The sequence below is a fragment of the Emydura macquarii genome, unplaced genomic scaffold, assembly GCF_026122565.2.
Source record: "Emydura macquarii macquarii isolate MOO-44397 ecotype Brisbane River unplaced genomic scaffold, CSIRO-AGI_Emac_v2 contig_2897, whole genome shotgun sequence".
In the NCBI taxonomy this organism is placed as follows: Eukaryota; Metazoa; Chordata; order Testudines; family Chelidae; genus Emydura; species Emydura macquarii.
Window position 1 is genome coordinate 5,650,120 of NW_027133034.1, and position 22,545 is coordinate 5,672,664.

The 22,545-nt window shown below is 39.3% G+C and overlaps 1 protein-coding gene across 5 annotated transcripts in view; it reads left to right on the forward strand.

The window, feature by feature from the left end:
• PCSK5 (proprotein convertase subtilisin/kexin type 5) overlaps positions 1-22,545 on the forward strand; it is a 287,773-nt gene that overhangs the window by 113,713 nt on the left and 151,515 nt on the right. For all 5 annotated transcript variants that reach the window (XM_067569064.1, XM_067569066.1, XM_067569067.1 and 2 more), the window contains exon 7: positions 8,895-9,067. In XM_067569064.1, the coding sequence (XP_067425165.1) occupies positions 8,895-9,067 (173 nt within the window). The remainder of the gene's footprint in view (positions 1-8,894; positions 9,068-22,545) is intronic.

A 22,545-nucleotide genomic window follows, 5' to 3' on the forward strand; every position in this document is an offset into this window, starting at 1 on the left:
AGAGAGCTTCTACATCCATAGTGGCCAGGATGGTGTTTTCTGGAAGATCACCAAGAATTGTAGTTTTCTCAGGAAGTCGGTGGTAACCTAAAGAAAGCTAGGAGTATTGGTAGCATAGGGTCTGAGGAGAGAGTCCACGTAGCCTGATAACCCTGTTGTAAAAGTGCCAGTGCCCGAGATGATGGGGCATCCAGTGTTCCCAGGTTTGTGGATTTTGGGTAGCAGATAGAATATCCCTGGTCGGGCTCTAGGGGAGTATCTTTATAGATTTGTTCCTGTGGTTCTTCAGGGAGTTTCATGAGCAGATGGTGTAGTTTCTTTTGGTATTCCTCAGTGCGATCATAGGACAGTGGCCTGTAGAATGTAGTGTTGGAGAGTTGTCTAGCAGCTTCCAGTTTGTAATCCGACCTATTCATGATGACTGTCGCACCTCTTTTGTCAGCCTCTTTGATTATAATGTCAGAGTTGTTTTTGAGGCTGTGGATGCTGCTTGTCCACAATTTCAGCTTGTGCACGTCAGCGGAAGCGTTCTATGTAAAAGTCTATTCTGTGGTTTCAACCGTCAGGAGGAGTCCATGCAGAGTTCTTCTTCTTGTAGCATTGGTATGAAGGTATCTGAGGATTAGTGTGCTGTTCAGTAGTGTGATGGAAGTATTCCTTGTCTTGGAGTCAGCAAAAATAGGCTTCCAAGTCACCGCAGAATTGTATCATGCATGTGAGGGGGTGGGGCAGAAAAAGAGTGCTCGACATAGAACAGACTTGTCTGTTGGGTTAAGTGTGTAGCTGCATAGATTTTAAATGTTGGGTGAGTTAAGGGTATCACTGTCGTGGTCCCTTGTGGCATGTAGGAGTTAACTGCATTGACAGATATATGCCACTAAAATGGATGTCATTAAAAACAGTTATTGAAGGAAAGCCTTTTGTAGTGATGCTTCAGAACTGCTCTCTAGAACTCCACATCTTTAAGTAGGCATAGAAAATTAAGCAGATTTGTGATTAAAATACAGAACGAGAAGTCAGGAGGTCTAAGTTCTATTCCAAGCTCTCCCGCAAACTTACTGTGTGACCTGGGGTAAGTCATTTACTCTCTGTATGACTCAGTTTCACAGCCTGTGTTATTGGGATAATAATTACCCACCTCACAGGGGTGTTGTGAAGATTGTTTTATTAATATTTGTAAATAGCACGTTTGTAAAAAGCACTTTGAGATCCTCATATAAAAGGACTATATTAAAATATTTAAATCCTCTGTTAAAAAAATGAGGTTTGATACCATATCAGTTATGTTCAAAAAGAGGCAGTGATTTCTAATGGCTAAAGCACTGGACTGGGGCTCTGGAGATTTGGTATCTATTCTCAGCTCTGCCACTGACCTGGTGTGGGACAAGTCACTTCACCTCCCTAGGTCTCAGTTTCCCTATCTATAAAATGGGGATAATAATATTGATCTTCTTTGTAAGGTACTTTGAGATCTACTGATGAAAAATGCTTTATAAGAGCTGGGTATTATGATTATTACTTATTTAAAAATTGATGAAGCTGTCTATATCAAGAAATAATTTGCAACTCTTAAATGTTAAAAATGTTCCATCATCTTTTCTGTTTATTCCTCACAAAGATCCAACATTAATAATTATTCATATTTTAAAGGTGCACCATCAACCACTGAGCTTCAAAGTACAATTAAAAAATAATCACCAGTGTTACTAATATGGATGTGTAAAAATGTTTTTTTTAAATATTAAAGAGGGGCAAGGACAACATTGTTGGTGTCTACTGTGACCCAATAAATGCACCTCTGCATGTATGGCAGAAAATGGAAAGTCCTCAGTCTTTCTGGTGAAAGGCGTTGAATTTGTCTTCAGCCAGCTCACCAAGCCACTATCCCAAACGAAAGAATTTGTCAGCCTCTCTCTCCCTAATGACATCTTTGAATGAGCTAGAATATAATTATTGCCCCTTGCCCAGCTTTTGTTCCATTGCAGGGAAAGTGCAGGTCAGACTGCTGCTAACTCTCAGCTCCTCACTGATCAGGAGTAGGCATTGTTCTTTCAATTTCCAAAAGATATCTCTGATCATTATAGCTTAGGGGCAGAGAAGATCCTGGAGCCTCCCCCTAACTCAAAGGAAAAATCATGACTGTGATATGACCCGTGCCCAGGGTTGCCAACTGATAATGCCAAGGTCAGGGCAGGCTGCAAAAGGAGAGCAGATTCTCCCCACGCTGGTGGGTGACACTGAAGCCCGGCTTCCCAACCAGCCACGAACTGCTTCTGATTACCCCACACTGGATATCAAGAAGCCAGTCCACAAATTCCCACAGCCCCCTTCACTGCATTTCAGCTCCAGGCTCCCAAATCAGCACTAGGCCCAGTAAAGAGACCAGTTACTAGAACTCTCTGCTCTTTACTAAAAAGGTTCCCTCTGACCCCAAAGGGTCAGCCACAGTACCAGACCAATATAAGTTTGGATCTTACCTAAAATACCATGCTAACAGCCAATCCTTTAGTATCTAAACTAAAGGTTTATTGTAAAAAGAAAGAAATAAACCATGAGAGAAATGTTAAAGGGTTAAAGTAAATCACAGATATACAAATGATTAAAAGTCCATATACATCAGGTTTCTGGAAGAAATGTGGATTTGCAGGCTTGTGTAGTTCTCTCTGGTTCACCTCCAGTACCTGGATGGGTCTAAGTCCTTCGGTTCAGTTGCAAAATGAATTGGTCCAGAGATAGGTGTAGGTCTGCAGACTGGACAGGAACAAAGACAAAATGGTTTCTCTGGCTTGATTTTATAAACCCCCTCCTCCGGCCATGTGGCCTGTGGGCAGTCACAAGACCCAAAATGGAGTTCCTAGTCACATGGGCCAATCTTGGTGACTCCTCCGGTGTGCCTGGGGTCCATATTCACATGGGATAGTCCTGATGCTTCATCAGGTAGGCTGCCTGCAATTGAGTCCAGAGTCACGTAAGCAGGTTCTGGTGACTCAGTGGTGATGCTGGCTTCTCCCTCAGGGCCCCTTGCACCTGGGAATGCCTTAATGGGCCATTATGCAGGCCATTGTTCTGCAGCCTTCCTATCTGGGGTGTTGCCCAGGCAAAACAATTTGAAATACAGATATCTCAAATACATCTATAACTTCCATTTCAAATATTACACATGAAAATAAGTATTATTATCTTACTTAGCACATTATAACCTTCCTAACAGTACCTGACATGGCATATCCCACATGGATTATTATGATTCTGTCATACTGATGTCACCCAATATACTAAATGCCCCCCCACTCAAGCCAGCCCGCATGACAATGATGTCTCCTTCCAGAGAGCTAGAGAACTGAATTTGTTGGGTCTGACTGGTTTGACTGATGAAGTGTGAGAAATTGGTAAGGGCAAAGGAAAAAAAGGACTTGTCCCAAGGATGTATTGGAGTTATGGTGAATGGGGTGTGGGGAAAAGTTGTATAATGGAGGGAGATGGACGAACACAGTGGAAGCTGATGGTAGAGGCTACACCAGAATAATGTGATCATTTTTTAAAATTTATGATTATGGTGGATGAACTGGGCTGGAGCTAGCTGTTTGTTTGGGTGGTTGGGAGATGGCCATTTCTGAGGTTGGCTAGTGGGGGTGGGAGGGAGAGAGAGAATTTTGTATATGTAAATACAAAGAATAACAAAATTAGGAAACCTGTGGACTTCCAATACCTTCACCGGTAATATGTAACACCTTAAACAATGCTACCGACATTTCATATCTGAAGACATACAGAAATGAATTGTATCAAATATTGTTCTTTGAGCAAGGGAAAAAATGCCCTCACTGGGTGTGTTCCCTCTCCAGGGGTTGAACGAAAGAGACTGAGTTAACATTCTCACCCTGGTTAGAGGAAAGACCACAGCTGCATACCCTTAAGTGCACAAATTGTCAAGATAACTGGACTTAACCAGCTGTGGTAAATTAAGTAATTCCCTCAGCAAACTGGCCCATATTTTCAAAGGCACACATGTAAACATGTGCACAATGCTGTACTTTTCTGACAGCGGTGTACAAATCAGGAATGCCCGTGTGCATATGGACTCCAATCCAGCAAAACACTTAAGTGCTTGCCTAATTTTAAGGATATGTTTTAGTGCTTTGTTTGATTGTGGTCACAGTTACTGAGAAAGCACCTTCTTCCTTCCTAACCATGGCATGTGATGAGAGTATGCCCTGAAGTATGAGATTTTATTACACTTATTTATTCCATTCACTCGATCACAGTCTAAGTCATTTCTATAGATTCTAAAGCAGTGGCTGCTTAATTAAAATATTTGTTTTAGTTCTTGTAATATAGTATGGAGATACCATCTATGTATATGTTAATGAACAGGCCTGTATGCAGGAAAACTATTTAAATACAGGTCAGTACTTTACATTTGATGACACCATACGGGCAAAACATCCTCTTTCTTTCTACATCCCTTTCTTTCACCGGAAAACTCTAATTCAGACTCATTAACTGGTGATTCTCTGTCCTACAATAGAGGCCATCTGGGAATGTCAAAGTGTGAAATGTTGATCTTTGACCCAACAGGGAGCTATGTTCATCTCCATGAAAGACAGTAGGAAGTACTAGAGGGGGAACTGAGAAAAGTTATTGCACCAGAGAAAATAAAAGCTTTGCTCTGAATAGCTATGGGGGAGGGGGAAAACATTACTCACAATCTGCTCTAATCAGCAATAGGCTGGCCACCTCCAGCAGACACTGTAAGGCTTTCCTCTACATGGCAATGCTGGCTTTTAAATGTATTATTAATTATTAAGCATCACAAATGTGTTTAGTGGTACAGAACAGCCCCAATGGATTCAGCCATATTAGCTGAATCACAACCTGTTCTAACCATAACTTAAAATTGATTCAGACTAACGTGATTTAAACACAATTTACCTGGCCAGAGAGCAAGGTAAACTATGTCAAAACTAAATTTACTAACTTTGCTCTAGATTTGAAGCCACTCATCCTTTGAGCAACTCAACTGACAAATGAAGGAAGAACTTCATCCAGCATGTTTAGAACATGTTGAGGCTGTCACAAGTATGTTTCTTAAACACTGTTTGAAAAATGGTTATGTCCCATCTGCCCAAGCCAGACAAACTGTGTTATGTCTGAAACCATATTAAGCCAAACCAGTGTTCAATTAACAGCTTAATTCCCAGTGTCTGTCTACAAAGGCTGTGCCGGTCTTAGATTTCCTCTGGAATCCAGCCTCGATGTACCTTACAAGGGCCAGAACTTGGTCACAACAACTGCGTTTAGGCCGGAATATTGCTTGTTCTTCAGGGATCACTGATTTCCCAAGTGTTTGTAGGTAGTGCACAGGAGTGATATTGTCCTATAACTTCCCGGGTCATTAGTCCGCTTGCCCGGTTTGAGTATGGCAAAGACTATTGCCTCCTGCCAGGCTTTTCGGATGCATCTGTATTCCATAGTTTTGGTGTTCAGTTTCTCTAGCCCTTGGAGTCCCCTGGGACCTATGTGATGAAGAAATTCTGGGGGGATACCATCTCCACCAGATGCCTTCTCTTTCTTCATTGTGGCGAAACCCTCTTTCACTTCATCTGTACTGATGGCGATGGAGCCTTGTGAAGGATGGAGGTCATTGTGCAATATAGTTGATGAATCTCTCACTTGGTGTTTTTGTCAAGCGGTCCTTTTGTGCTTTCTCCATCAATTTGGAGGCTATGGAGTTGGGCCAGACTTTTGAGGTCCAATATTCTCTCTGATTAGTGGCTCAGAGATGTCTTAGTATGGCCCAGGCATGGCGACTAGTTCAGACCTTCAACACACTCAGTCCACCGCAGATGTCTGGCTGAGTCTAGAGACTCTAACAGGGCTTTTGTAACCTGTGAGCAGCCCGACTGGTTGTACTGCCAGTGCGGGTCCTGGGTCTATTTTGTCCTGCAGGGAGTGTATTCTTCCTGGAAGCCGCGGGGGATACTCTTCTTGGTGACGGCAATAAGGAGGCCAATGAACCAGTGGTAACATTGTGGTGTCACAGGGATTTGGATCACCACTTTTTCACTTGCACTGGTGATGAATTTGGCCAGAGAGCAGTTTTGCTCACCTCAGCCAGAATGTGATCTCTGGGCCCAGGAGAGATTAGAGAGGAATAAAATCCTTTCCACCAATATTTCATCAAATTCTATTAGCAGAACAACCACAATTAACGATGTTTGTAATGGAAAGTCGTTTGAAATATATCCACCAGTAATGCTCACCTGTTTTCTAAGTGCTTTGTCCTCTTCCTCTCTGACCATAAAACAAATAAGGGAACAATATCCTAAACTGTCTGATTTTCCTCTCACAACAGTGCAAATCAGGAGTAAATCTTCTGACATCAGTGGACCTGTGCTGACATGAAACAGTGTGAGTGAGAGCAGAATCTGGATCTTAGTTCTTTTGCTGGTTGGGAGATAACTCTTGTAAAAAAAATTATACTGTGCCCCCCAGTTCTTACTCATCTCAGCCATAGGCCCCTTAGCTGAGCCAAAGGAATGTGATTATTTGAATGTTTGCCAGTGCTGTAAAAAGCCATTCAAAGCAAGTTACCACCTACAGGGTTTTGGGTTTTCTTTGTTTTCTGTAAAAAGGGATGACTAGCTTGTTGTTGTTTCTGCCTTATTGTGGAAGTTGCAGAGCATCTGTGGGGATTTGGGTGCTTAGTTACTTGGCTGGGCTTGAGTCCTGATGGGAAAACAGTTATACTAAATTGTGGCAGAACAGATGTAGATTGTCTTCAGCTGACAAGGAATTTGTTCAGCTGTTTCTTTAAGCTTAAGTGAGGCCCTGATTAAAAACAAATATTTGAAAGGAAAACTTGCTTTCACTTAATTTTCACATGCTTCTTTATGATTTGGTAGACGTTTGTGCTGACTAAAATTCCGCTGATGTTTTCACATTTATGTCAAATATTCGGCAAAGTTTAAAGAATTCTGCAGATTTAGGTGGGCAGTCTGGAAACTAAGCCTCCAAATAGCCTTCTGGATGGTTGTAATTGTGCTATCACCACATGCAAAAAACGCGCTGGATGTTCTGTGATGTGGCAAAATTAACAGCTCATGCAAAAGAAAGCAATTATTTAAACCAGCCAATGATATATCCATTAATAAAAGTTGCACTTGATGTCTAATTATTGGCAAAAGAGAATAGCACATATTTCACAGCCTTGGGTGGGCTGCTTTGGGATTTTACCACTGTAATATTTGTTAACATTAAACGTGGTGTAAATTATTTCAGATGCCAGGGATTGAACTTGGTTTTACTAGTCACTATAGTGAATGTTACATTAACAAAGCATAGCTGTAGAAACACAACTGGAAATTCCCTCCCTCTGGTTTTTATCTTGCTTTGTTTAAACGCAGTACAACTTTTGTTGTCTTAGTTTGGAGCCAACTATATTGATATGCTTGAATGAGTGAGAACACACCTTCTGCCCCTCATTAACTTTTTAAGATTATGCTGGGGAAGAAAAATAAAACCTCAGATTACCAAAGTGGTTTAAATGGCTTTTTTATAACATAAAGTTCATAGTGAGATCACTGTTTGGACAAGTTTGTTATCTCACAGAACCCGAGCAGTTTTGTGTGAACTTAGAAATATGATCACTTCTCAGTTTCAAGTCAATTAGAATGAGAAAAAATAGATCCTCTATCAATAAACCAATCCATATACGTTGGAAGGTAAGGCCTTGGTTAAACGCTCACGTTGATTCTGTGCAAACTCATGAACAAATCTGTGTGTTCTTATAATTAAAATATATAAATTTGATTTATAAATAGCAATGTTCCTATTAAATAGGAAAAGACTTCAGATATGTTAATTGTGGAAGTGAACATCAACATATACCATCTCATGCAGTTACATACTAATTATTATTTAAAAACTAAAATCTTCATGCAGATGGCACCTTGACTTGGAGGTTTTCCTTTCATTGCTGTTACTTATTAAGATGTGAGAAAGTTTTAGACTGGCATCAAGTGCCTGCTCCATCGAGATTAAATTATGTTGAGATGTTATGGTGGATTTGAACAAGAATATTTATTTATAATTCCAAAATATACTCAGTTTACAGCCTTCAACCTTTCTTATCACACTGCTCCTAACACACCATGTTGTCATGTACATATCCACTTGACAAATGCTGGCACACAAGTTTGTCAAATACTACTGTTTACTGAGGGTTGGATCTTGAGATCCCTTATTCATGCATAAGTGCCATTGACATTAATGGGAGTTCTGCATACACAACTGCATTTCAGAATCAGGCGTTACGCACATTCCTGCCTAGAGAGGGATGTTCACAGTTTTGCAGACTGAGCTAGAATAAGGTTATGCAAAGAATGTTCTACTTTGTCGGTAACTTTCGGTAAGACTTTTGCTAGTACCTAAGAACTTTCTCCCCAGCTTCTCCTTTTGCAGAATCCTGCAACGAAGTCATAATCCTGTGTTTATCTATAAACGTATGTCTTGTGTTTATGTCTGCCACCATGGCTCAGATTGCCATCTCTCAAATTAAGTATTACAATTGCACTGCATCAGAAAGAAGGGTATAATTATTTTTAAATGAGAAACAAATGTACTGAGGTTGAAATATTTTTTTTTTAGCTTTCCCTAGAAATGTTAAGTTTTTCTTTAAAATTCAAAATGTTATGTATTGAGTGAAGGAATTTGAGCACAGATGTTTCCTAAAGCTGGAGATGATTCAAGTGTTGTAATTAAAAAAAAAAACATAAGAAGTGTAACCTGCAAAGGTTAAGAAGTACCTAGCATGCCGTATTTTTCACATAGCAGTTTTTCAAACAGGCTTCATTAGTCCGCTTCTCACATTCATTGCGTCTCTTGTTTTGAAGGAGTGAGGATGTTGGACGGTGATGTTACGGACATGGTGGAAGCAAAGTCTCTCAGTCTGAATCCACATCATATACACATCTACAGTGCCAGCTGGGGTCCTGATGATGATGGCAAGACTGTAGATGGACCTGCTTCTCTAGCACGTCAGGCCTTTGAGAATGGCATCAGATCGGTAGGTTTACTTAAACACTATGTCATGGATTCATTCTGTGTGTGCATGTGCACAAGCTAAGGAAAACTGAAGTTCTCAAGACACATTGCTGATAAGGAGATGCTGAGTTTTGTTTAAAGGGAAAATACCACTCATACCTCTTTCCCCTATTTAGAGTTTGATGGAAACCATTTTAAAATTGCACACTTGAAGGTCTGAGCGCTGTTTTGAACGTAGAGAGGGACTTTCTAGCAAAAAGACAACTGGCTCTAGGATTGAAAGAGATGAAATTAGCACAAAATATTTCTTCAAAGTGATTGAGAGACCGTTTGCCTGTTCATTCCAATGTTGAAATACAGCAATATTGTGGACCAAATTCAGAAAGTGCATCTACTATTTAAGTCAATGAGAGCTGTAACCACTTATACCACCACTGAATTTAGCAAAATATAATAATTAGTTCCAATGACTTCAGCGGCTTAATGTTAAGCACATGTTTAAATGCTTTGCTGGGTCAGGGCCTAAGAAAGCTGTGCTCTGGATAATCATAATCCTTAAAACAATGGTAATTGTTATAGCACTGATTAATGTATCAGGTTCATAAGTCAAAACACACCTCCACTGCTGCTCCCCATGCATCATCACTTCTTTATTCAAGTGAAATGTCAGCACTTATCAAAGCTTAATCACATTCTACTACTATTTGACAACGATGGCAGTGGAAAACAGCAACGAAGCTTTTAAGGGAAGCTAGAGGAAGAAAGAGCTGAATGAAATGCGAAATTGTGTGTGTGTGTGTGTGTGTGTGTGTGTGTGTGTGTGTGTGTGTGTGTGTGTGTGTGTGTGTGTGTGTGTGTGTGTGTGTGTGTGTGTGTGTGTAAGCATGGTCTCACTAAGATTATGCAATCAAAAGAACGTTTATTCCCATTCGTATACTAGAATAACACAGATATTCGTTTGCTCTTTATAATTTCAAGGACCTGATCTTCACCTGATATAAAACTTCAGTGAAGTCAACAGACCATAGACTACTTCCATTATAGTAACACATGGTTCAATTTGTTTTACATAGATAAAAGCACAAAAGATAAATGAAATTCTTCATTGTACAGTTATAAATAGATTATTTTTTTTATAAACAATCCAGAGGAAAAGTTTGTTTTTATTTCTTAGAGCAATAATAGCAATAATATTTGGTACAAGTTATGTACCCTTTAATTTTTATTTTCTTTTACTCCTTTTTTTTCTCCTTTTGAAGTGTTGTACAAAGGGTTGCCATAAGCCTCAATATTCTGAATAGTGGTCTGGGTCCCACTGTGAGAGCATGTTCATTTATGCTGATTTTTTTTATTTTAAAATTGATAACTAAAAGTTTGAACAATTTTTAAAGTACCTTATTACCAGACCCCTGGAATGCTGAAAAGAGAAAATGGTACAGGGCACTTCTCTGAAGGTATATCTGCACTTACGGCAGCATGTAGAGTACTGACATGGTACATCCAGCTAGCACAGGTATAAATAGCAGTGTAAATGGCTTAGATGAGTCAAGTGCCTGAGCCCTAGGGTACATACCTTACACAGCTCTGTACATGCCCAAGCAGTGCCTGCGACATCTACATTGCTATTTTTAGCAGTGTGGTTTCCTGTTACCTCCCTCCTACCAGAGTTTTTCCCACTTCAGTGAAAAAGTCTGACAGTGGAAAAAGATTTCAGCCACGAGGAAAGGCTCTGGAAGGGGGAAAGGCTTCAGCAGTGGGAAGGCAGTGGGGAAAGGCTGGAGCTTTTCACTGCCGCATGTAACTCCATACTGCTGTGACAAGTGTGGCCTACCTTTCACTGTGGTGTGTAACTACACATACCCTACACGCCAGCGTAAGTGTAGACAAGGCCTGAAAGTGACCCTTTACAAAGTGACATCATATGGTTCTGTTTCTGTGTCTTCTTGCTTTCCATATCAAATGTGCTTACTTTATAAGCAGAAAGATACAGTCTGGCCTCTGAAAATCAAACTGAGCTTTTCACAGTTTCCACATCATCACCAGTAATTAATGTCCTGCAGGACAAATAAGGTCCTGACTGACATGGACAAAAATCCAATGTCTTCCAGTTGCGCCCTGTGAGCCTTCAATAGATCTTCAAAAGTGTAACTGGGTATGATTCAGAAAACAAACAATTTTGTTGGTGCTGCACTATAAGAAACAGATTCCAGCTAAACCTCCCATTTTCAGGTTGGCTCTATAGGACTATAGGAAGGAGCAGTACAAACCTACTTTTGTCACTAAAATCAGCAGATATGTCTGAATGGAAGAAACAGATGTATAGAGTTAAAAGTTGCTGAAAGGCTGTGTGTACTGCTTCTTTAAAACTGTAGCAGGAGACAAATCAGGATAGCATTATGGAATGCTCTCAGGCAGAAGCTCTATAGTGAATCAGTGAAAGACAGATACTGTGGTCCTTATTCAATCTAATACAGTTCCTTCTTTGGTGTTAGAATAAAGTTACTCTTTATGACAAGTGCTGTTTTTACATGGTGATTTTTCAGATCACAGGGTTTACACAAATGGCTGGTTACGAACCATGCCAAATCCTCTCATTTGCAAAAGCAGTCATAATACTTGGGCAAAGGTAGGCAGGCAAGTATACATAAAATTTTGCACACAGATCTTGGCCTTTCTTTTAAAAAATGCTGGTCCTAAACAGTAACTACAGTACTAAAATTAGCATCTTTGATCCAGGTTAAAGTAACATATTGTCACTGAAAAAGTTGGCAGGTTTCTCTTTCAGATCCATGTATCATATCTTGACTTGATAGTCTGCTTTTGCCCTACAAGACATCACGCATTGATGTTAATGCAAGCTTGGTGAGAGAGGAATAGAGAGGCAGGATCCTTTAAGTGGGTCTGAGAGGAAAGATTGTGCCCAATATGTTTAATTAAGAAAATTGCAGGTGCTGTTGAATAATGACTTTGATTAAAGTGTAATTAAACTGAGTGATCCCTCTTTATAAAACTAACAAAATAAAAATGGAATAGGTATGTCTCTTCAAGAAGCACAGCCTCTTATTCAGGCCACTGAGAGACTGATTTTTGAAAACATGTCCAAATTATGGTTAGGTTGTATTATTCCAATTAAATGACTCACGCAGGGTGTCTGGGAATTTTTTGAAAAATCTATTGAGCTAATACGCTCACCAGTTCTAAATCCTATACAAAATAACAAAGATAAATAAATGTACGTTGTTCGGAGTTCCATACAGACAAAACAACATGCCATAAATTGAAAAAGACAAATGTGTTTTTTTAAAAATGACACAAAGTAATAGCAAAAGTCTAAAAATTGAAAATCTTAGACAGATATTAAATGTTCTGTACAGCTGCTGTGCAGGATCAGGATAAAGAATGAAAAAGGGAAAATATTGTAAACTATTCTCAAGTACCATTCAGAAGGTCTGTGTTTGAAATGTCAGTGTTTAATATGTAGTAGATTTAATAACCTGGAAAACTATTCCATTATAATTGTATAATTATAATTCCATAATAATCCAGTTTTAGATGCCTGAACAACCAAGTTTAGGACAATATGTCCAAAAATAACATTTTTGAAGAAAAGACTGAGTATATGATATGTGAATACTATAAAAATATACAGGATTATTTATGGTAGTAAAACAAGGATTTATTCGTCCTTGTATGGGGGAAAAACTCAAATGTTTAAAAGATTTATAGATTTAAGGACTGAAGGAACCATTAGATCATTTAGTCTGACCTCCTGTATACAACAGGCCATATGTTGAATCATGCTAGAGATGCTTCTCTGATATAGATTTGAACAAGATTTTTTTCTGACCACACAAGCAAACATATTTGGAATGTAGATATAAAAAAGCATAAATCCCTTTACATGATCAGGTAGTGATGACTTTACATTATTCTGCTTTTGCTTTTAAATGTGCCTTGCCAAGGATACCATAACCACGTTTCTGGAGAGTTGCAGCTACTATTGGCATTTTGCATAGCAAGACTTCAAAGAGCCAGTTATCCAGGCTGTCACAGTAAGCAGCCAGCTTACCATTATTTGTTTTGCATTACCTGTTCTGCATACCCATGACTACTCTAAAGCCATGGTGGAGCAGGTCATCCTTAATGTAATAGAAAGGGGGAGAAGGACAGGCAATGAAATCTAAATCAGGATCTTTGGCTTATTGCCGGCCTGTCAGAACAGTGGCCTTCATCTCATTCTCACTACACTATTCTGTTAGTGAGCTGGACACAAGCCAAAATGTTTGATGGACATTAATGATCAGATGTTGTGCTGTTGAACCTCTTGTCAGAACTCTGCTTGGTGCCTCCCCTCCCATCATCACTGCCCCATTTCATCTCTCTCGCTTCACCAACTTTGGCTGCAGAGTGTGCGTTCAAAGTGTATTTTAGAAGCAGAAGGCTCTCCTACAGTCACTGAACAGCCCTCAAATGCAAGTAAAAGCATTTGGAAGAGGGAATTACATGAGGATTTATTTCTTTAAAAAATTATACCAGGAGATTCCAGCAGCTGGACGGTGATAAAAAGATGCCAATAAAGTTAAAAGGTAGAATGTGTAAAAGTGTAATTTGACCCTCCTAACATATGGAGCAGAGACTTGGCCAGCCACAAGAAGAGAAATCAGCATGCTCTCCACCATGGAAATGAAGATGTTGAGATGGTGAAGTAATTGGACACTCCATGATAAGAGTGTGAGGAGCCTAATGTGGGTTACCCAATTGAAGATAAGTTGAGGGAGGCTAGGCTACATTGGTGTGGCCATGTCCAGTGGAGACCCAAGAGTTATATTGGTAGGATGGTCTTTACAATGATCAAGGAAGGAATATAACCAAGGAGGAGGCCAAAGACTGGATAGCAGCCTTAGAGAGACCAATTTGCTTAACAGCCAGGCATACAATCACGAATTTTGGAAGGAGGCTATACAAGTCACCAACCCCGAATAGGGAAATGGCAAGGCAGAAGAAGATGATTCCAGGGGTGGAAGGCAATGTGTATAACTCAGACGTGTTTAGGCAAAGGGGATTGCTGCTTGTGTTGAGGTAAATAACAGACTGTTTTTAAATATATTAAAAAATGTTATTAGCTTCCTCTGTCATCGAAATTTGCATGGGTTTAAGAGGAGCATGTAACTGTTGTCTACACAAAATATTCACTTTGTTGCAGATTTGCACAGAAAATACAATAATAATATATTTTTTAATTCTATTGAGTGTTTCAATTGATTATCTCAAAGGCACGTCACAAAAATGGCTATTAACCCAATGTACAGATGAAGAAACTGAGGCACAGAGAGGTTAAGGCCACAGATACTGTCTGGCCCCCATGGCTGTGGCATGTGAGCAAATAAATGTTTTACTTTATGATTTTGAGTGAAAATTTTGGCACTTCTGCTTTACAATGGATTTTGTGCTGGTTGTTCACACAACAAAGTTGACATTTCTAATAGTTCATTCTGAAGGACAGACTAATTGCACACAGTGTAGTGATATTTGTGCTTTAATGTCATAACAATACATCCTGATACCATGAGACAATATCATTGGCCTAAATCATTTTTAGAGGTTCATAGATTTTAAGGCAGGAAGGCACCACTGCGCAACATCACACGGGGCCATGGGTGATGGTGAAGGCAGGTCGAGACTGACCCCCACTGCACAGCATTCCGTGGAGCCTGGCACTGATGCCCCACACCACTCCTCTTGGATAAATTGAATAGATTGAGCTTCGTTAGCCTTTCACAGTTGAGCCAGATTTTACAGACTTCGACTCATTGCTCTTTTCTGAACGCTTTCCTATTTGTCAATATTCTTTCTTTAAAGTTTGGACACCAGAACAGGACACAGTATTTCAGTAATGATCTCACTAATGCTGAATACCAAGTAATACCACTTCCCTACTCCTACTAGATATTCCCCGGTATATACACTCAAAAATCAGATTAGCTCTCAGCCATAGAATTGCACTGGAGTTCATGTTCAATCGGTTATTCACCATGACCCCCTAAGTCCTTTTCAGTGTTATTGATTTCCTCCAAACAAATCTTTGTTTCTAGATGTATGTGGCTGTGCTAAAGCATATGTTTTAGGGCACTTGAATGGTTTTGCAAGAATAGGTTGTACTGGATATGGTCTAGTCTTTTCCAAATTAAGACTATCCAGCAAAACTCAGATTGGTTGTCAACCTCTACATGTGTCACAAAACTAACAATTCTTCTTCAGTCTTTGCTTTGCATGAAGTTGGCAACTCCTAGTGCTCTGCTCAAACACCCTAGATTACAAATACTGTCTTCCAATCAGTAAAGTAGCAGAATTTAGTTTTCCTAATGCTGAGTTGTACTGTGATGCTATGGATTCTGTTTTCTTTTGGAAATAACCAGAAGATTTCTTTACAGCAGCATTATTTGTTATGTGTAGTTTTTCCACGGATGATCAGTATGTAGTGCAATGAGCAAGTTTACAGACAATAAAATAATATAACAAATGTTCCTATATTAGATTCAATGTGATATACACATCCAAAAGGCAGGAAAACTTGGAAAGAAAGTTACAGGAAAATATACCTCAAAATGTCCAGCTTCCATACAATGTCACATAGCATATTGGGAACAGAGGCTATATTAATTACCTCATCCCATTCCTCACACATTTGTGGAAACTGTTCTAACAAGCAAGAAGAGTGTCATGGTCTAAAGGCCAGCTTTTCAAAAGTGGGCTCTTATTCTGGGTGCCCAACTTGAGATACGTGAAATAGATTAACGTAAAATACATCAGGTCTCTGACTGAGGAGACATCTTAAGTTGGGAAGCCAAAATTAACATGCCACTTCGGAAAATAGTGGACCTTTCCATATGTTTAAAATATACTCATTTCAGTGAAGATGCATTTACACAATAAAATAATCTGGTTAATTAATAAGGGCAAGTCTCTCATCCCCCTTCTCTACAGAACTGGACACAGCAAAGTCTGTGTGTTTCTACTGCACGTGGGGGAGAGCAGGATTTCAACGAGCCAGTTCAAGGCGTGCCGGTTTGTACTCAAGGGTTTGCTGCACAACAGAGTGAGGGTTAAGGCAAAGAAGGTGAGACCAATAGATCTGACACTAAATCAGACCACATCCTTTCTCCCTAACCACACCCATGTGTTGGGGCCAGTCCATACACAGGGACTGCCCTGTGTACTTTTCTTAGAAATGTGGGTTTATTTTTCATTCACTCATGGCACTGCGGTTAAGGAAGTCACCTCTTAACAGTGTTGTTGCTGAGCAGATTGGCAGCTGCAGAATCTCCACCCTAATGTGTGCCATGGAGCTCAGCTCCACACTTCTTGTGAATACCTGCTGGGAAAAAGATATCATCACTAGGTCTATAATTACATGGACCACAAATCCTTGTCTAGAGGGTTTCAATGGGTAACTGTACAAGCCAGTAAAAGCTGACTGAATCCTCACTATAGATTAGGGAGGTGAATTCCACACCTTACCCAAACCCAGCATAGCTCTCACACAATGCCTGTTTACTTTGGCTTTGTGTGAGGAGAGAACTTTTCTTATCATTAACTAGAGAGCATCTCATCCTAAATCTGCTCTGGGTTTAACAGATATTTTGGGAAACCTGGAATCTTTTGTTTGTTCATTTTTGTCTGACAATAGTGTAGTATGCAACATGCTATTTCTTCATAGTAATAATAATAATTAATAAATAACAAACAGCCAGAACCCATGATGCATGCAGCCCTGTTGCTGGCTTTATTTTGTTTTAATTAGGACAAGTAGAAATTCATTCCAGCATTCCAGAGGTTCAGGTTTCAACCAACACTTTTTTTTGCACTTTAAGCGCTAATCATAGCTCTGTGGGGAATAGCTTGAAGCTGTTTAACCTGTTGTTATAGTAAAGAGGAAAATGAAAAATATACCAGATGCAAGTATGCATTTGAAATATTCTTTACATCATACCATATCACCATCATTACTGTGTTAATGCATAGTGTTTTTAGTTATTCAATACATTATATATTATCTGTACATAAAATATTTCCACCATAACTTATAGACACAATGCAAGGTATAAAATCTTATGAAAGGGTGAAATACGTTTATACTTTTTTTCTTTTCATGTTTAAATTTCTGTTCTCTTAAGATAAGAAATTGGTGAAATTCAGGACAAATGAGTCAGTTAATTTCCTTCTATTGGCAATGGGTGTGAGTAGACAAACAACATTTACATTATGGTAACACAACTGATATTTTCAACTATATACTGTGTATGGCTTGCTTTGAACAGTTAGCAATAGAATTTGTATATCACAAATATTGCATGTATACAGTCACTATAGCACTCTGAGTTATTTAGCAAAATCTCTTTCTTAATCTTCCCAACATTCATAATATTATTAATGTAAATAAAACATAACTTTAGGTGCGAAACTAAACATTTTGGACCTTATTTTTATACACACCCCTTAAAATGCATCTGTACATTAGGAACACTGTTCATTTCCCCCACACAAATTTATTAGAAATACAATGTTGCTGTATTTGTACACACAAACGTACATTTTCTTGAGCACACAGAAGCCCATGCAACATTCATGGCCTTTTTGAAAATTTCACCTGTTATTTATTTTTTTCATTTGATTCTCAGAATAAAGAGTTCTCTCATAATAAATCCATTTATTTTTCTTTCTTTTCTTATGATGGTGCTTCAGAATTGTTGTCTATGGTTCTTATCTGTTGAAGGGATGCCAGGGTGTTGGACTAAAGCCTCTAGGGCACTGATGGTCAGATTTTTCACCTTGCAGATCATTTCTTAAGAAAGATATCCTCTCACTGACTACTTTTCCCAACCTCCGAATCATGACCACCTATAGCTTCTCTGCAATAATTGTAGTGCGTGGACACACAGTAATCAATATTAAGGAGATGAGGAAAATAAACTTTGAAATCATGAGTATGGCTAGGATTCTCCTTCCTTCCTCCCCATTTTCCAGCTGCATGATTATTTCCTGAACCTGGTGCAGAATTTCAAAATTACTAGGACCAAATTGCCTCTCATTGCCTGCGCTCCCACTGCTCTAATCTCTACAGGTCACTGATTGTGTCTTCCTGTGTGTTTTCTATTCCTTCACATTGATCAAATTTGCCAAGAAAGAAGAAACTCACTGTTGAAATGACACCAAAAAACCCTTCAAACAATAAAGAAAGAGAATCATTTCCAGACTTCAGTTCCTGTTCAGATCTCAGGCAGAAGAACACAAGGGTGCACAAACAAGAGTAAGGCATCCTTGTTTGTAGAATAGTGAATGAATGCACAATTTTAACTTTATAGACTGATGGGACTACCTTTTGCCTCACCTGCTCATGCTTCACATGTCAAAAGGAAGTTGTTTCAGAGACTATTTGGAAATGCCAGTGGGACCACTAGCGTGTAGAGATCACCACTCCACAGTGATGTGTACCACTATCAGTAAGAAATCAGCTAATAAAGCTATAGCAATGTATAAACTGGGAGCAATGGAGGCTCCTTTAATATTGTTGGGAAGTTCTCCATGTGTCTTTACAAGAACGTTCATGTTGGCTCTGATTTCCGCCGGAACCTGTGCCTAAAACTGGATTAAATGGCCCAGGAAGACTCACACCAGTGTAAGAGTGAGCCTCCTGTGATGCTGAGCTGCTGAAAGGGCTTTTACACCACTTACCCTCGCTGCTGCTAGCAAGAACAAGGAAAAGGGGGAATGGCCAGAAGAAAGCAGGCATGTTGTGAGCACCTGCGACACCCCTATTTTTAGGTGCAGTTTCAGTTCCTTGTTAGAGTAGTTCTGATGCAGTCTGTGCACATATCTTAGTAACATTCTTCACGTGCCTAGATTGACGATACACTAAATGTCAGCAAAACACTTCTTTTTCTTGTCAGAACTGAAGGCTTGAGAGTATGGTGGGTTTTTTGTTGTTTTTGTTTTTATAATATTCAGGCATTTTATGAAGACTAGTGACAGAGGTAAAAACAGAAGGAGAACATCTCAGAAGCTACACTGACAACTACAAGTAGGGTTGTGGAATGCTTTACAGTGTTTGGAAAAGAGTCAGTAATGCTATTGCAGATGCAAGACATGAGAAGACATAGCACTGTACTCAGAGGGGATGGCTGGTACATTTTTATCTGATATCATTGGCATGAGCAGTGAGAATGTTCTGCTGCACTCACATTCCAGCCCATGCCTTTCCTCTTCTCTAATTCACATCACTGACTGGTGTTTTGCTTCTGTCTAAAAAGTGTGTCTATATAGTCTGTAAATACAACTTTTGCTTTTGAGTAATAAAAGATGCAAAACCTCTTGGCAGCTCAGGAATTGACTTTTTGTCTCGACACCCTTGGGCATCTGGAACATGACAGGTGGAAGATTTAGCCAAATTGTAAAAGCTACAGTATGTTACATGTGTGTTTATCTTAACTTTGTAACACAGTCCAAATGTCTGCTATTTAACTCTGTATTTTGAAGAGAGACCAATTGTAAACTGGGTTCACATACAGTAGGACAACTGATGCTGTTGCTTTAAGTCGGTTGTTTGGTATATAGAGTTACTAGCAAGTTTATAATTTCCTGAGCATGACTGGGTCCATTGAATTGAAGTGGGATGTGAGGGCAGAGGGGAAAGGAGACAACCAATAGTAATCAAACAATCAGCAGTAAATGAAAACCAGAGCATATTTACTTGACATGTTATTTTGGGCAGGTTGAATTTTGGTTTTGGTTTTTGTTTTGGTTTTTTTAAAGACTGTCATTTGCTTTGCCAAATAGCTTTTAGGAACAAGATCTTAGCATATTGTCTAGACTGAAGGTTAAATTCCATTGTTCTCTATGAAACGCTGAATTGTTAAATGTACCATATTGCAGTATGTTAGAGGAGCTGGAATACTTTGCTTCATGTGGATTAGAGGGAGGTGGGTTTTTTGGGGGGAGGGGGTTTCCATTCATCAATGTACCTGGTGTTTATTTTTTTACACAAACAACATTGATTATGAAGCTTTATTTTTTAAAAGTGACATTAGAATTGTGAAGAAATATATATTTTTTATACTTTTAATAAGTGTTTATAAGAAAAGTCAAGTGTTTACATAAAGGTCAAATGGGATGTAAATAGTCATTAATCCTGTTCTTTATTTGAATTAATAAAACTTAAGTCTGTGTTTATTATTTTTAATATTGCACCGCAGCATTTCTAACAATTAGGGCCCCATTTTCAGCAGCCTTCTATTTTGTGCATGAGAAAATTTTCTCACATACCTGTTTCTACCTGCAAAAATCTCATTTCACATTATTATTATAGCACTATGGATGGACTAGTGCTTTACAGAAATAAGACACCTTTTCCTGAACAGAAGAACTAATAATTCAAAGCCTGTTCCTGCAACACTTCCTCACAAGCACAATCTTTGGTCTGCTGAGAAATCCCACTGCAGTGATTACAGTAATGGGGTGAATGACATGCATCTAGATTATGGGATCAGTGCCCAAATTAGCCAAATGCAGCCAATGAAGACAAAAGACAGAGACGGGAGAGGGACAAGAGTTACAACTTGAGCTCGTCAGAAAAATATTTCTTTTCTGTGGATACTTTCTACAAAAATGAAAACAACTGTCATTTTTGACTTTTTGGCAAAAAATCGAAAATAGAAATAGATTTTGAAATGCTACTGTGGTACCTCATGGGAGCGGTAGTTTGGGCGCCTCACATTCCCATTCTCCTCTATGCCCTGGACTCCCTTGATGGACTACATCTCCCAGGATGGACCACAGTCTCACCTCTTGGTAGTGGAGGTGATGTATCATAGTCCCTGCAGCGCTACATGGGAGATGAAGTCCAGCTGGGGAGTGTGACCCTTGGGGGAGCATGGGGATGTGAGGCAACAGATCTATAACTGCAATGCAGTCATTTATCTATTTCATTTTTTGACCAAAATGCAGAAACTTTTTGGTTTTGAAGGGCTTGGAGGGTTTTTTAATGAAAAATGAAAATTTTCTGCAGAAAGCAGAGTTTTCTTGAAAACCCAGTTTTGTATTGCATATGCTGCTTGTTCTGACATACACAGTGTGGTGCGTGTGGGGAGAAAGAGGAGTTCTTTCCTTTTCTTTTCTTTTTTGTTTGGTAAGACTGATGCATCACTCTAAGTGAAAGTTAGCAGTGACAAACTAGTCAAAAGTGAACTTTGAGGAGAAATTTAAAGGAGGAGAGTGAGATAGCTTAGCATTGGAAGAAAGAGGGTACCAGTTGTTAGAGGCAAATGTAATCAGAGATTACCAGCAGAACCCAGCAGAAATCAGCCAGTAGCATGATAAAAAGGAAGGAACGGCATCCCTTTGGCATGATCTTCTAGTCCTCTCCCAATCCTGAAGAAGCTTCTGAACCTCATATCTATGGGCATGATGATGTGAATTGAGCCAGTAGATGGATGCTCTCTAGGTCATCAACCTGCTTCAAACGTGCAGGTATTCTCAAGCATAAGCTTCTCTAACTTCAGTCAATATTTCAGGGATGGGGGAAAGCAAAGAAAGAACAGTGTTAGGGAGAGAGGTGACCAGAGGATGGACAGACAGAATAAAGGAGACAAACAATAGTTCATAGCCTGATCTAAAGCCCATTGATGCCAGTGGAAAGAATCCCACTGACTTCACTGGACCTTGGGTCATTCCCTAAAAGGCGAAAGGAGTGGGGAAAAAGCACAAAACAGCAAGGTGAGGTCGCATCAAGAGATTACTGCTTTACCAGAGTGTACTGCTTTAATCCAGATGTAAAGATAGATAGATGACAATGCACTGAACATTCCCTGTGCTGGAGCAGCACTGTTATAGAAGTGGTCTGTCAAGGCCTGGGTGTACTCGATGAGAGGAACCACAAAGTTTGCCCAGCGTGATATTGCTGCGTGTGTAGTCCAGTACTGCTGCAAGCTTTTTAACATGTTTATTGTAATGTATCTTTTTCTCACTGGAGCAGCTAAGATCAGCCAAAGAAAGAAAAAGAAATTGAAATAGTTACACTTCATGGCTGACCAGACTGGTCTTGTCAGGAGCATGTGGATTTCATAGTACATTTAACTTGGCACCCTGGATTTTTTTCCCCTCTGTTTGAAATGTTTTTTAATGAAAAATTACATTTTAAAGGCATAACCTTATGTAAACACAAGGGAGGAGAATTTGATATTTAAGTTATTGTGCTGGGGAGAAGAGTCTCTACAGGTACTGAACTTTTATTAAACTCAGAAAGTGAAATTAATCAATGTTTGTAAACTCAAGCACATATATCTGCCAGAATCATGAACTGTGGGGTGTTTTGGTTTTTTTTTTTTTTTTTTACATAGATTTAGGTTCTATTACACTCAGCAAAAAATGCACTAATGAAAACCCCTGTGCATCTGGATTAGATGAAGCTGTGAATTGCTAATTGTTTTAGATTGTCCTGGTAGATAT